Source organism: Sturnira hondurensis, unplaced genomic scaffold, assembly GCF_014824575.4.
Source record: "Sturnira hondurensis isolate 20B ecotype Veracruz unplaced genomic scaffold, ASM1482457v3 Scaffold0004136, whole genome shotgun sequence".
Lineage (NCBI taxonomy): Eukaryota > Metazoa > Chordata > Mammalia > Chiroptera > Phyllostomidae > Sturnira > Sturnira hondurensis.
In genome coordinates, this window is record NW_028076767.1 from 28,192,072 (window position 1) to 28,204,802 (window position 12,731).

At 49.1% G+C, this 12,731-nt stretch overlaps 1 protein-coding gene across 2 annotated transcripts; it reads left to right on the forward strand.

Annotated features, from left to right (window-relative positions):
• The first annotated feature begins 6,489 nt into the window (after positions 1-6,489).
• SLPI (secretory leukocyte peptidase inhibitor) lies at positions 6,490-8,685 on the forward strand. Of its 2 annotated transcripts, none has more exons than XM_037044715.1 (4): positions 6,490-6,580; positions 7,287-7,448; positions 7,764-7,913; positions 8,499-8,685. In XM_037044715.1, the coding sequence occupies exons 1-3, from the start codon at positions 6,496-6,498 to the stop codon at positions 7,910-7,912; spliced, it is 396 nt and encodes a 131-aa protein (XP_036900610.1). In that variant the 5' UTR covers positions 6,490-6,495; the 3' UTR covers position 7,913; positions 8,499-8,685. The 2 variants fall into 2 exon arrangements, with proteins under 2 accessions (XP_036900610.1, XP_036900611.1); XM_037044716.1 differs by having other exon boundaries at positions 8,523-8,685.
• The last annotated feature ends 4,046 nt before the right edge of the window (positions 8,686-12,731 follow it).

Below are 12,731 nucleotides of genomic sequence, written 5' to 3' on the forward strand. Positions count from 1 at the left end.
CTCCTGGTGGCCTTTCCACCTGTTGGAGTAGTGCGACCCAGGACTAGATTTGGGACTTTGGCTGGAAATGGAGAAAGACAATCCTTTAGTTCTGGTCTACATTTAGGGTCTAAAATTTAGGCCAGTATAAATCAGGAAAAGAAAGATTTATCTGTTGCGCAGCTTAACTACCTTGACTCTTAGTGTTGGGGAGTTAACACCTAACCTATCCAATAATGAGGTGTTATTCAGCCTCTTATTTTCTCACTTCCTGCTGTGGGGATCTGTCTTGAGTAGGGTCCACACAGGGATTTCAGGTCGTGGAGCACAATCTTCAAAAAAATCAATTTTTTGAACTCATATATCTTAAACAAATTTTTTTAAAAACTAGAATGTTTCAAGTTGACATATGATATTTCTAGCATAGTTTACATACTTGCAAGGGACAACAATTTTAGGTCTATGATAAATATTCTCATTTAAATAAAATGGAGACCTCACTCTTTTTTAATGTTTTTAATGGAATCTAGTTACCATCTTCATTTGATAGTAACCGCTATTAGAGAAAACAAGTGTTTTTTTCTTTTCCTAACCTTCTTCTGTCTCCCCACTTTCTTTCCCTTCATTGCCTGAACAAGTCAAAGAAAAACTAAGGGTGAGCGGGTGTATTTGGGGCCTCTGAAAAGCAGAGGTCGAGACCAGAGTAGATAATGAAGAGCCGATTGGGGGAAATGCCTGGGAGGGGTCCATGGGAGGTGAGCGCAGGAGGAGAGAGAGCCAGTAGGAGAGCCCTCAGACCACAATGCAGGGCTCACCCCCACCGAGGAGGAGGGGAGGAGGGAGGGCTGTGGAGCAGGAGCTCCAGAACACAGTACAGTGTTAGGAGAGTGTCAGGTAGACCCAAACGGCTTGCACCGAAGTCACCTCTTGGAATGGTTCAGAGAGGAAGGGATCCTGGCCACCTGGTGGGTGATGGCCTCTCCTCATGGCCAGCACTCAGGCCCTTGCACTGGGCAACCCAGGCAAGGGAACCCCAGGGAATAGAGACCAAGTTCTTTGTCAGGGTTTCCTCTGGGAGTGTGTCTGGACCACCTGGAATGATCCTTTGGCTGAAGACCTCTGTCTGCCATGGGCACTCTCTCCACATTCTGCTTTGCCTCACTCTCTGCTCTGTTTCGACCTTTCCTTTGTTCTCTTATTCTTCATCTCATTCTCTCTGCCTCTCTTTTTAAAAACTTATGGTTTGTTTAAATTTTTATTGCTGTTCTCTCTCTCTCTCTCTTTCTCTCTGCCAGCACTTTGGTCTCTAGCTCTGAATGTTTGTTGTGATGTTTTCACATGCTGGTCTTTTTCTCTCCTCTCTGTTTCCATCATTCTCTGTTCTTCATCTTTCCCTGGGCCAGGAACATCTGAATGTAAACCCTACACATTCCGTCTCCAGCCAGGGACCCCTCATTGCCCACTTACTGTCCTCTCGCCTATCTCTGGGCTGTCCCTGCTCTCCCACGACCCTGGGGACTCCTTTCACCTCCTGGGAAGATGGTCTCTTGAACACTTGTTCTAGTTGAACCCAAATCCACCTCCTTCCTTCTCATGGTATCTGTCTTCAGTGGAAGACAAAGCCGGAGTCTGCCCTCCTGTCGCCCCTCAGTGGTGCCAGGTGTATCAGCCCTCGCTGTGCCAGAGTGACTGGCACTGCTCAGAGAGGAAATGCTGCCCCACTGCATGTAGCATGCTGCCCTACTGCGTGCAGAGTGAGGTACACGGAGCCTGCAAATGTGCTGAGCCTGGTGACAGGATCCTACCTGCAAGGAAGGGGCAAAGACGGAGACTAAGGACTTTAAATCTTGGGGTACAGGTGGGAGTCCCTCTGAATCTGTCTGGGGACAAGAACCAGCTAGGACTGGTCCTCTGCCACTGTCAACTTTATAAATCTTATTTTATTGGTCACTTGATCAGTTAGTGAAATCAACAATAGTCATTTTGCCTGTAGGTTGGCCAGCAGTCAGTCCACCTGTGGCACACTGGATTAAAAGAACCAGGCCTGCTTTCATTGGGTTGCTTAGGCCTCAGTTTGGGGACTGGGGGCAGGGGAGAGGGGTTGGCTTCTATGGAACAGGGCAAGATTGGACTGTGGTCCCAACACGGCGGAGGGTCTCAAGCTCGGTCCAGTTCAGGTGAAGCCTGGGAAGTGTTCAGTGGCAAAAGGCACTGGTAAGGTGCTCGATCCCCCTCAAACAATTGCAGAAATGACGCTCAGCCTGAAGAGCTATGAGTGCAGGGCAGGCAGTGGGGCATTGTCCCCAAGGGAGGTGAGAAGAAAGGTTAGGTGCAGATCTGTGACCCACCTGTTATCACCCTCCCTCTGTGCAGCCCAGATCCATCAAAGTTCTGCCTTCACTGTTGAGGGTTCTGCTCCCATGTGACCCCCAGCAGGGCCCTCATCCCTTCCACACCATGGGCCACAGTCCTCAGGGTGCAAACCTCAGAAGACGGCCTGTGGGGCCTGGCCTCTCTGACGAAAGAGTCCCTGGGCCCCGGGAGGGAGATGACCTGCCGAAGCTTGGAGACACAGCCCCAATAGAAAATAAAAGGGGAAAAAATCCTTGTGCCTTTGTGGTATGCAAAGATTTCTCACACCTGCTGCCAAAAGGATAATAAAGAAAAAAAAAACAATGATTTTGTCCATTTTCAAATTGGGGTTTCATCAAAATTAAAAACTGCCACTCTTCGAAAAACACCTAAGAAACAAAAGATGGGCCACCAATTGGGGGGAGATATTGGCAAAATCAGTATCTGATAAAATGTTTCTATGTTAGAGGATATGAAGAATTCTCAAGACTCAATAAGAAGCAAACAAGCAATCCAACAAAAATGGGTAAAGATTTGAACAAATGTTCAAAGAAGGACATTTGTTTGTTTGCCACCAAAGAAGACACGCGGGTGGCAAACAAGCACATGAAAATATTCACTCAGCCCTGGCTGGTGTAGCTCAGTGGGTTGAGCAAGGGGTCGTCGGTTTGATTCTCGGTTGGGGCACATGCCTGGGTTATGGGCCAGGTCCCCAGTGGGGGACACGTGAGAGGCAACCACACATTGATGTTTGTCTCCCTCTCATTCTATCTTTAATAAATACATAAATTCTTTAAAAAAAAGAGAAACTATTCACTCGCCATTGGTCTTTAGGGAAACACAAAGTAAAATCTCAGCGCGATGACGCCTCTCTGACACTGCTGGTGGGACTGCGCAATGGGAAGCCACTCTGGTGACAGGATCCCACCTGCAAGGAAGGGGCAAAGACAGAGACGAAGGACTTTAAGTCTTGGGGGATTAGGTGGGAGTCGTGATACTTTTTTCTAAAGTTTACACACACTCACCATACCACCAGCCAATCCTGCTCCTAGAGCTGACCAAGAGGAATGTAAACATAGTCACACAAAAGCCTGTACATGCATGCTTATAGTAGTTCTATTCATAATCACCAAAAACACAGCAAACCAAGTACCTTTCAGCTGGGCCATGGACACACAAACCGTGCCCTAGCCACACAATGGAATGAGTACTACTCAACACTGAAAAGGAACTGATTTTAAATACGTTACGCTAAGTGCAAGAAGACAGACTCAGAAGGCTACGTACTGTTTGATCCCGTTTCCATGACACCCTCGAAAAGGCCAAACTACAGGAATAGAACGCACACCGGCTATGGCTGAGAGCTGAGAGTAGAGGAAGGGACTGGCCGCCAGGGTGCAGGCGAATTCTGAGCGGTGGCGAAACAACTCCCTCTCTTACTGTGGTGGTGCTTCCATGGCCTTTGCTCAAACTCATGGGATGGCACACTGAACTGGGTGGATTTCACAGCAGTGACAAGTCCGGCACAGTCCTCCCTCTTTAGGACCTTATATTCTCATGGGGAGGCATTTCCATAAACTGGCACTGCAAGTCATTAAGACAGTGGTAAGTGCTGCCCTGGCTGGGTGGCTCAGTTGGTTGGAGCATTGTCCCATAGACCAAAAGGTTGGGGGTTCGATTCCTAGTCAGGACACATAGCTAGGTTGCAGGTTCAATTCCTGGTCAGGGCACGTATGGGTGGCAACCAATCGATGTTTCTCTCTCACATCAATGTTTCTCTCTCTCTAAAATCAATAAGTATTTTTTAAAAAGAAAAGAAGATGCCCTGACTTGTGTGGCTCAGTGGGTTGGACATCATCCCACAAACCAAAATGTCTCTGGTTCGATTCCCAGGCAGGACAAATGCCTGGGGTGTGGGTCAGATTCCCGGATGAGGGCATGTGAGAGGCAACCAATGGGTGTTTCTCTTGCACATCCACGTTGATGTTTCTGTCTCTCCTGCTCCTTTCTTCTCTCTCTAAAAAAAGATAAAATCTTTAAAAAAAAGAAGAGCCCTGGCTGGTGTAGCTCAGTGGATTGAGCACGGGCCTGCGAACCAGAAGATCGAGGTTCGATTCCCTGTCAGGGCACATGCCTGGGTTGCAGGCCAGTTCCCAGCAGGGGATGCACCAAAAGCAACCATACATTGATATTTCTCTCCTTCTCCCTTTCCCTTCCCTTCTAAAGATAAATAAATAAAAAATTTTTTTAAAAAAGAAGAAACTGTTGAGTGCAGGGTAAGATGGAGCACAGGGAAAAGAGAGAGAGTCTTATGTACAAAGGAACCCTATTGTAAGGAGAATAACGCTTAGTGACTTACCTGGCTGACTGCACGTCATCATGCGAGCTAAGTGAAGTAGTGGAAACGAGAGGTTTTTAAAATATTTGTCTTTATTTTATCAGAGTTATACATACAGATAGACCGAAGAATCACACAGTTGTGGGAACTATTTTTACTTTATCAGAGTTATATACATAGAGGTAGGCTGAAGAGTCACACAGTTGTGAGAAACGCAGCACTCACCAACCCCACACACAACCCCGCACCCCAGAGGGAGCCATCCAGCTGGTCTTACCAGCACCTACCTCCCTGTCTGTAAGCAGAACTCCTATCGTGCCCCATCCTGACTGTTCAGTTTTATAATCTATTGAAGATGAGGTTTCCGACCACCTCTGTCCTCCCCACACCGGCGGCACACAGGCTCACCCTTCCATCCCCCTCCCTCCCATTGAAGTCATATGACCATCCTCATTTGGTCAGCACCATTGTTTACATTGCTATGAGTAGGCAGACATTTATCACAGCTGAACAGTGTCATAAATTACACTACTTTCCCTTTGTAGCTCAACTTTTTTATTTGTTCTGAAATGACAAGTTGTGAGTTTTGCCTTTGCTTAGTTTTATATGCCTTTATACTTCCCCATCACCTCTTCAACCACAAACTCTTCACCAGTGACCAAAATCTCCTCTCCGTATACCCATATGCAGCTGGTGTTCTATTAAAGCCCACCTTCCAGAAGACGTATTTCCTAGACACCTCTGGCCTGCTCCAATCTGGACTGGTGGCCCTGTATTTCTGGTCCTCACCTGTCACTCTAGGATCTTCTGTCACCAGCAATGCGGGATGGGAGGTCCCTTCTTTTCTCCTTTATGTTCTATTTCCTGAATCCCATGCGTCTCTTTTTGATTTCACCTTAATAGCTTTCCCTTTGCTGTTGGGAATTGCTCTACCTGACCTCCTTACACTGGGCTAATGCTCAGTAAACGAGAGCCCTCCTTACAGGGGTGAAGGGCAGTGGGGCCCGTCTCGGGCAGGGAAGGGGGTTTCAGCCAAGTTCAACTGTGTCCCTCCCCCCGCCCCCAGCTGCTCACCTGACTGCTGGGAAGAATCCTCCCAGTTGATCTCAGAAAAAGGGGCTCAGGTGTCATTTCCGTCGCATCAATTTCAAGGAGGAAGGAGAGTGTTCACGCTCCTCAGTGTCCTTCCACCTTTGTTTCTCCGATCCTGCTCAGGCGCCGGGTCGGTTTTTATTACCCCCACTTCACAGCTGCTAAGACTGAGGCCCGAAGAGGTATCTATGGCTGTGCCCGCTTCACCTGTTACGTAACGAGGATTCTTTGAGAAACCCCCTGTGACGGGCAGAGTCCCTGGAAGTGCAGGTAGGATATGGAAACGAGTCAGGGCAGAGCCAGGGAGGGTGCCACTCCCAGTCTGGCTGAGGGAGTGGCCCTGGGCAATCCCCAGGAGTCTGGGGTGTGAGACAGACAGGTTTCTAAGGAGCTCCTTCACAATGTCCCTCTGTTCTGCTCTTTACTCTCCCCTTTCCCCCTCCCCTAGCCACCCTAAAGCATCCCCTAAGATGTTTCAGAACGGCCTCCTGACCAACCCTCTGACACCTTCCCCTCCAAGCCCTACATTCTCCTTCCCAGGCCTCCCGCTCTGGTCCGGTATGGAAAAGAACCGCTGACCCTCTGGGCGGTTGGCAAGGTCGCCTTCCCTGTCTGAACTGCCTGCTTATGGAATTGCACCAGGGAGAGCAGGGGCGGCTCTGGTGGGACCACACCCACGGGCTGGTATAAGGGGCAAGGCTGACGCCGGCCCCGCAGCCCTGCCTGTCCTCACCATGAAGCTCACCAGCCTCGTGGCCTTTGTGGTGCTCCTGGCCCTCGGAGCCCCGGTGTCCTGGGCTGTGGAAGGTGCTGGCAAAGGTGAGGCAGAGCCTCTGGGCCCGTCCAGGTGCCTGCGGGCTGACCTGGAAGCCATCTTTCCAATGGTCCGGCCCCTGGCCCCCAATTTTCTACTGTTCCGTCTCTTTTCTCTGTCACATCATTTTGGTCTCCTTCTGTTTAATTTTCTAAATGTGTGCCTTAGAGCTTTTTGATGGTCCCGTTCTCTTCCGCTATTTATCTGTTCATCTGCTCTCTTTCTTTCAGTCTCTGGTGAGCTGTCCCTCCTGCTACCACTGTCCCTTTGCTGCCTCCCTCCCAGCCAGGGTTGGCCTCTCCCTCCGGCTGGGCCAGGATCACCTAACGAGCTCTACGCAGCCGTGTCCTGGAGAAGGCTCATACTGGCCTGCAGTGGCCAATCGGCACATTTTCAAGACTTTTATGAACTAGCTGACATCACATGGGTAGCTGTAAATCAATCACCGTGGGAGTATTTACACCATGGAAATTGGCAAATGCTACAAAGTCTGCTTCTTATGACATTTATCAGCACACCACCCTCTGTATCCTCTTTCTGGGCCTTTGACCCCCTCTTGGTTGAGTGCTTGGCTGAGCTGTTCCCTCCGTACTTTTGGGGTCAGCCGCCTGGGTTGTTTTCTCCCCCTTCCTGGGAAGCTGAGTCCTTGGCCGGAATGGTGGCCATGACTCAGAATCAGTTCCTGCTACCCCCTCCATTCTCACCCTTCAGAAAAAGCAAAACAGGGGGACTGCCCCTTCTCACGCCCGGCGAAGTGTCTCCTGTACGAACCCCCTCAATGCCACAGTGACTGGCAGTGTCCACAGAAGCAGAAATGCTGTCCTTACCCTTGCGGCATCAAATGCTTGGATCCTGTGGACCCGTCACAGCCAGGTGAGGCAGCAGAGTCCTGGGCAGGGGACCAGGGAGATTGGAGCTTGAGGACATGCATCTTGGAGAAGTGGAGGGGGGTCCTCTGACCTGGGCTGGGTGGTGGGGCAGAGCCAGGCTTGTCCCTGCCCAGCTCTGCACTCTCAGGTGGTTGGGGCTCCCTCAGTGGGAAGGGGTCTCCTTCAAGATGTGCATGGGGTCTGTCTGGGTACCGCGGTGGGGGAAGACCTGATTTCCGTGCCTGGGGTAGAGATGGGGCTGGGAGCTGGGCAGTGTCCAGGGGATCGAGCCTCTGAGCTGGGGCTTTCTTCTCACCAGTTAAGGTCAATCCTGGGAAGTGTCCAGTGGTCGCCGGCCAGTGCAAGATGCTCAACCCAAAAGACGACTGCCTGAATGACGGCCACTGCCTGCACAGTCTCAAGTGCTGCAAGGGGATGTGCGGGAACTCGTGCGTGAAGCCAGTGTGAGGTAAGGAAAAGATGTGGGAAGATCCACGTCTCACACGTCCTAATGCAGCCTCAACCTGCTGGTGCCCTTCCATGGAAAGGAGGACGTTTGGCATCCCCGGTCACCCCCACCACCAAGCAGACCCTCTGCCTTCCAACACCACTTACTGCCAGTTCTCCAAACAGGAAGTCCCCAAGGCCACCTGTGACTGGCAGTGCTGGGTCCTGGGAGGGAAGGATTCTTGGAATGAGTCAGGAGGAAGGAGCCATAAAAAGGGCACACGAGTTTTATCTTTTAATATCATCCCTGCCCCTGACTGACTGGGTGTCTATGAGCAACTGATTATATCTTTCAGAGCCTCTGTTTTCCCATCTGGAAAATGGATGCGATTGTAGCCACTGAATTACTATAAGAAACACAAAAGTACTTTTTAAGATCGCAAAGGCTCTGGACCGGCCCCGTTCACCTATTTCGGCACCACGCGCTCTCTCTCCTTGTCCCGAGGGACTTAGGGCCTGGGGGCAGGAGGCCCCTCTTGGTGGGAAGGATGCTAAGGGTCAGTTGGATGTTCCTGTGCTGAGGCCCTGTTTTCTTTTCTTTCCACAGATTTATTCTTGTCAATTCAATAAGATGAGGACTTTCCGGTACGTCCCAAGCCTGGAGAAAAACGAGAGTACCTTGATGAAGATGTGACCAACACCTCCGTGGGGGCTAATTTGGCCTGTTTCATCTCTGCATCCCCAGCATCCAGCATGAGGCTTGGCCCAAACCAGAAATGCCTGTTGATTGGTGAATAAATACACGCACAAAGCTTTCTCTGTCTCCGTCTTCCTTAACCCACTGAGTCTGACCTAGAACGTGGTGGGCGAGAGGAAGAATAATGAAAGGCCTGCGTGTGCGGGGGGTTCTCCCACGGCCTGTAACATAGAGAGAAGGGGCGTGGAGTCTGGCAGAAATGGGTTTAACTCCTGTGTCTGCAGATGACCGGCTCCGTAATTTGGGGCCAATGGCTGTCCCGCCGAGCCTCGGTTTCGTTGTCTATGACACGGGGATGCTGACAGCAGGGCTGATCCCGTACAGTTATATGGAGGAAGGGCCATAACGTGTGAAATGAATAGTGCAATGACGGTCACTTAGCGGGCTCTCAATAAATGCTAGACCTACCTCAAACGTGTATGAATGGACCCGTGGACATAGACAGGATGTGGACAACAGTGTGGGAATCGACTGTGGGAGTGGGGAGTGGGCTAGACAGAGAAGGGTGAGGGGGGGGAAATTGGGACAAGTGTAATAGAACAACAATAAACTATTTAATAAAAATGCTATTCTTATCTCAGAATTAAAAAGGCTTGCTTTAGCACGGCACAAAGAATGAGGAAAATAACTGATACATTTGACTACATAGACACAAAAATCGTAAATGCAAAAGAGTTAAAAATGTATGATAGCTTTGAAGTAAATATTTGGGACAATGATAACAGACATAGACACAGACTGGGAAACCCGTGAAGGGTTTCTGCAGGCCAGTAAGAGAAACAACCGAGCTCTTTCGAAAAAGGGCCCTGCCTAGAGGAACAGCCGGCAAAGGGGTGTTGTTGTAACCGAGGGCCCGGGTGGACACAGAAGAACTTCAGCCTCACTGGGTGTCAGAAACACGCCGCTTAAAACAACCAGAGACACCATTTTTCACCCATCGGAATGGCAAGAGCTAAAAGTCTGCCATACAAACCCTCAGAGACTCTAACACTTTGCTGATGGAGGGGCCAGTGGTACGGCCACTCAGAAGAGTGATGGGTTACGCCTGATAAAACTGAAAACACACATAAGCTATCATTGAGCAATTTCTCTTCCAGATCCACAGGCGAGTCAAGGCGTTGCCCCAAAACATCAGAAACGGAAACCATCCTAAAGGACTCTCGTTGGTGAAATAGTTAAGTTTTCCTGCCTTGATAAGCTATAGAAAAGTTAAAACAAATTTGTGTGAGTCCGCATGGAGACAATTCACCCCCCAGAAAAGTTTATTGGGACAATCGGATTGCTGATATAATGTAATAGAAAATATTCATATATATATTTTAAAAATCCCATAAAATAGCAAGCTGTTGATGCTGCACACCTAAGGGTACCCACCAAATGCAAGGCGGCAGCTTCCTCTGAAGAGGAAGACTCAGGAATGGGACTGGTAGTGTTGGCCAAGGAGACCGATGGTTTATCTTCAAGATGTATTACCTGAAAACAACACAAATATATAATACCCTCCCTAGGTGCTTCCAGTATCAAATGCCAGGGAAAAACAAATCTTTCTGGTGGTTTTCCAAAAGCCACACACAGAGAGCAAGAGACAGAAACTCAAAACCCGTCTTGATGAAACTAGAAATCCTCTGTACCCACTGGAGAAATGTTAAAGCTAACGGTTTGCAGCAGGAGATATTTGTGCTAGAAAATCATTCCAGTTCAAGAAATGACTGGGGACCAGGGATGTGGCTAAAGAAGCAGAAATCCGGCCAGCACAGAAAAGAACAGAGTGGGTCTGAAGCAGAGGGGAGCGATCCTACAGCAAGAGAGAGATGGACCCTCAGATAACCAACCTTAGTGACCCCAGTATCCACGGTCCCCGTTTTTCCCTGGGCACACAGCTAGACCGAATTTCCCGTTTTCCCTTCCGGCTGAGTGTAGCTGCATGACCAGGTTCTGTGGGAGTGATGTGATCCAGCTCGGGACATGGCCCGTCACAGTCCTCTCAGCACCCGCCTGTGCGTGGAGACCACTTCGAGGATCAGGGGAAGGAGGAGAAGGCAGGAACCTGGATCCTGAGTTTCTGTGTGGGTCGCAGCTTCTCCTCCCCACTTGCTTGGGACTGTGACATGAGTGAGAAATACACTCTCACTGCATTAAGCCACTGAGGTTTGGACTCTGTTTAGTACATGAATAATACAGTTCTGATCACTGTTTGGAACGCACTGGGTGACCCCACTTTATTTCCTGCCCTTGAGTTCCATGTGGTGCCTCATTTCATCATGGACCCCACAGGTGAGGGTTTGTCTCTAGTCTATCTTTGGGTGGGGTTGGGGTGGGGAATGAAAGCAGAGGAATCAGAAACATCACCGCAGGAATACCATGTATAAATAAATTATCGTCACTCTCCAGGTCCCCTGAATATCGAGCGATTTTCTCTTACATGGGCTTCTGGTGTTCGGTTGGGTGGGGGTGAACCTGACTATCAGTGTTTGTTGATTGGGGCGGGTGGTGTGGACGGGGCCAGGACAGGGGAGGGAGGAAATCATCGATCTTGATGGGAATAACAGGAAACGTTGCCGTCTTCCACTCCGGCTCGAACTTACTCTCATCTAGCTCATCTAAAATCAAATATATGAACTACAAAATTATTCTTCCCTGAAAGCCTCCCAAAGTCTATATGGAGGAATCTGATCTTATCTCATGGTTCCCTTAATTCTAACCTTACTGTCCAATACTCTAAATATATTTTATTTTATTATATTTTATTTATTTTATCTTTTTGTCCTCACCTCAAGACACGCTTATTGGTTTTAGAGAGGAGGAGGGAAGAAGAGAGAGAGGGGAATAAACATCAATGCGAGAGAGAAATATTATTCTGTTGCCTCTCCCACGTGCCGGGACAGGGGACCCAAACCTGAAACCCAAGCATGTGCCCTGACCAGGAATCGAACTCAGGAACCTCTGATTTATGGGATTGAGGCTCTGACCAACTGAGCCACACCAGCCAGGCTGGGATACACGTCAAACCTGTCCTAGGCTGACTGCCGAGCTCTGTGCTAAAATAGCTTCTTTCTGGACCTTTGGTTTCTCCCTTTTTAAAGAAGAGAATGAGGGACATTTTCTTTCATTCTGACTCTTTTCAAATAGGCTTCCCATCACAGAAGTTCGCCAACCCAAACAAACCTTGCTTCAGTCTCTCAAGGTACAGGCAACATGGGAATATTGAGACATCACTTGGCCACATTTCAAGAACTGAGGTTGATTCCTGAGTCTGCTTCTGACTCCGTCTGTGACATTGGACGTGTTTCTCGATTCCTCGTTTCCATGACACATGAGGGAAGATTCAGGTCCTGCTTGGTTCTGCTATTTTACAAACTAATGATTCAGAGAAACACCTCCAGGGGAAATCCCAGTAGGATGGGTCACAAGTCCCTGTGACAATAGCTTCCCCTTAATCCTTCGGCCCCACCTTCTCTGGTGGCTGTGGTTGCTTCCAGGGCCCAAGACCTGAACACAAACCTCCCCAGAGAAGACATACGGGTGTTAAATAAGCATGTGATAAGGTATTCCACATCACATGTCACATCATATGTCACGTCATAGGTCATCAGGGGAATGCAAATGAAAACAGTGAGATACCACTACACACCCACTAGCGTGGCCGAAATCCAGAACAGTGACAACAGCAAATGCCAGCTAGAATGGGCAGCCACATCGCCGGGGAAGATGCAAACGGCACAGCCACTTCGAAGACAATATGGCGGCTTCTTACAAAGCTAAGTGTACTCTTCCCATGTAATTCAGCAATCGCCCTGCTCGATATTTACCCAAGGGAGCTGAACACTATGTCCACACAAAAGCCCACACACGACGTTTACAGCAGCTGTGTTCCTAACTGGCAAAACTGGAAAGCAACCAAGGTGTCCTCAGTAGGTGGATGAGTAAGAAATGCTGGTCCACCCAGACAATGGGACATTCAGCACTGAGAACAAGTGAGCAATCTAGCCATGAGAAGACATGGAGGAATCTGAAATGCAAGTTACTACGTGAAAGTCTGAAAAGTCTGTGTATTGCATGATTTCAACAATATGGCATTCTGGG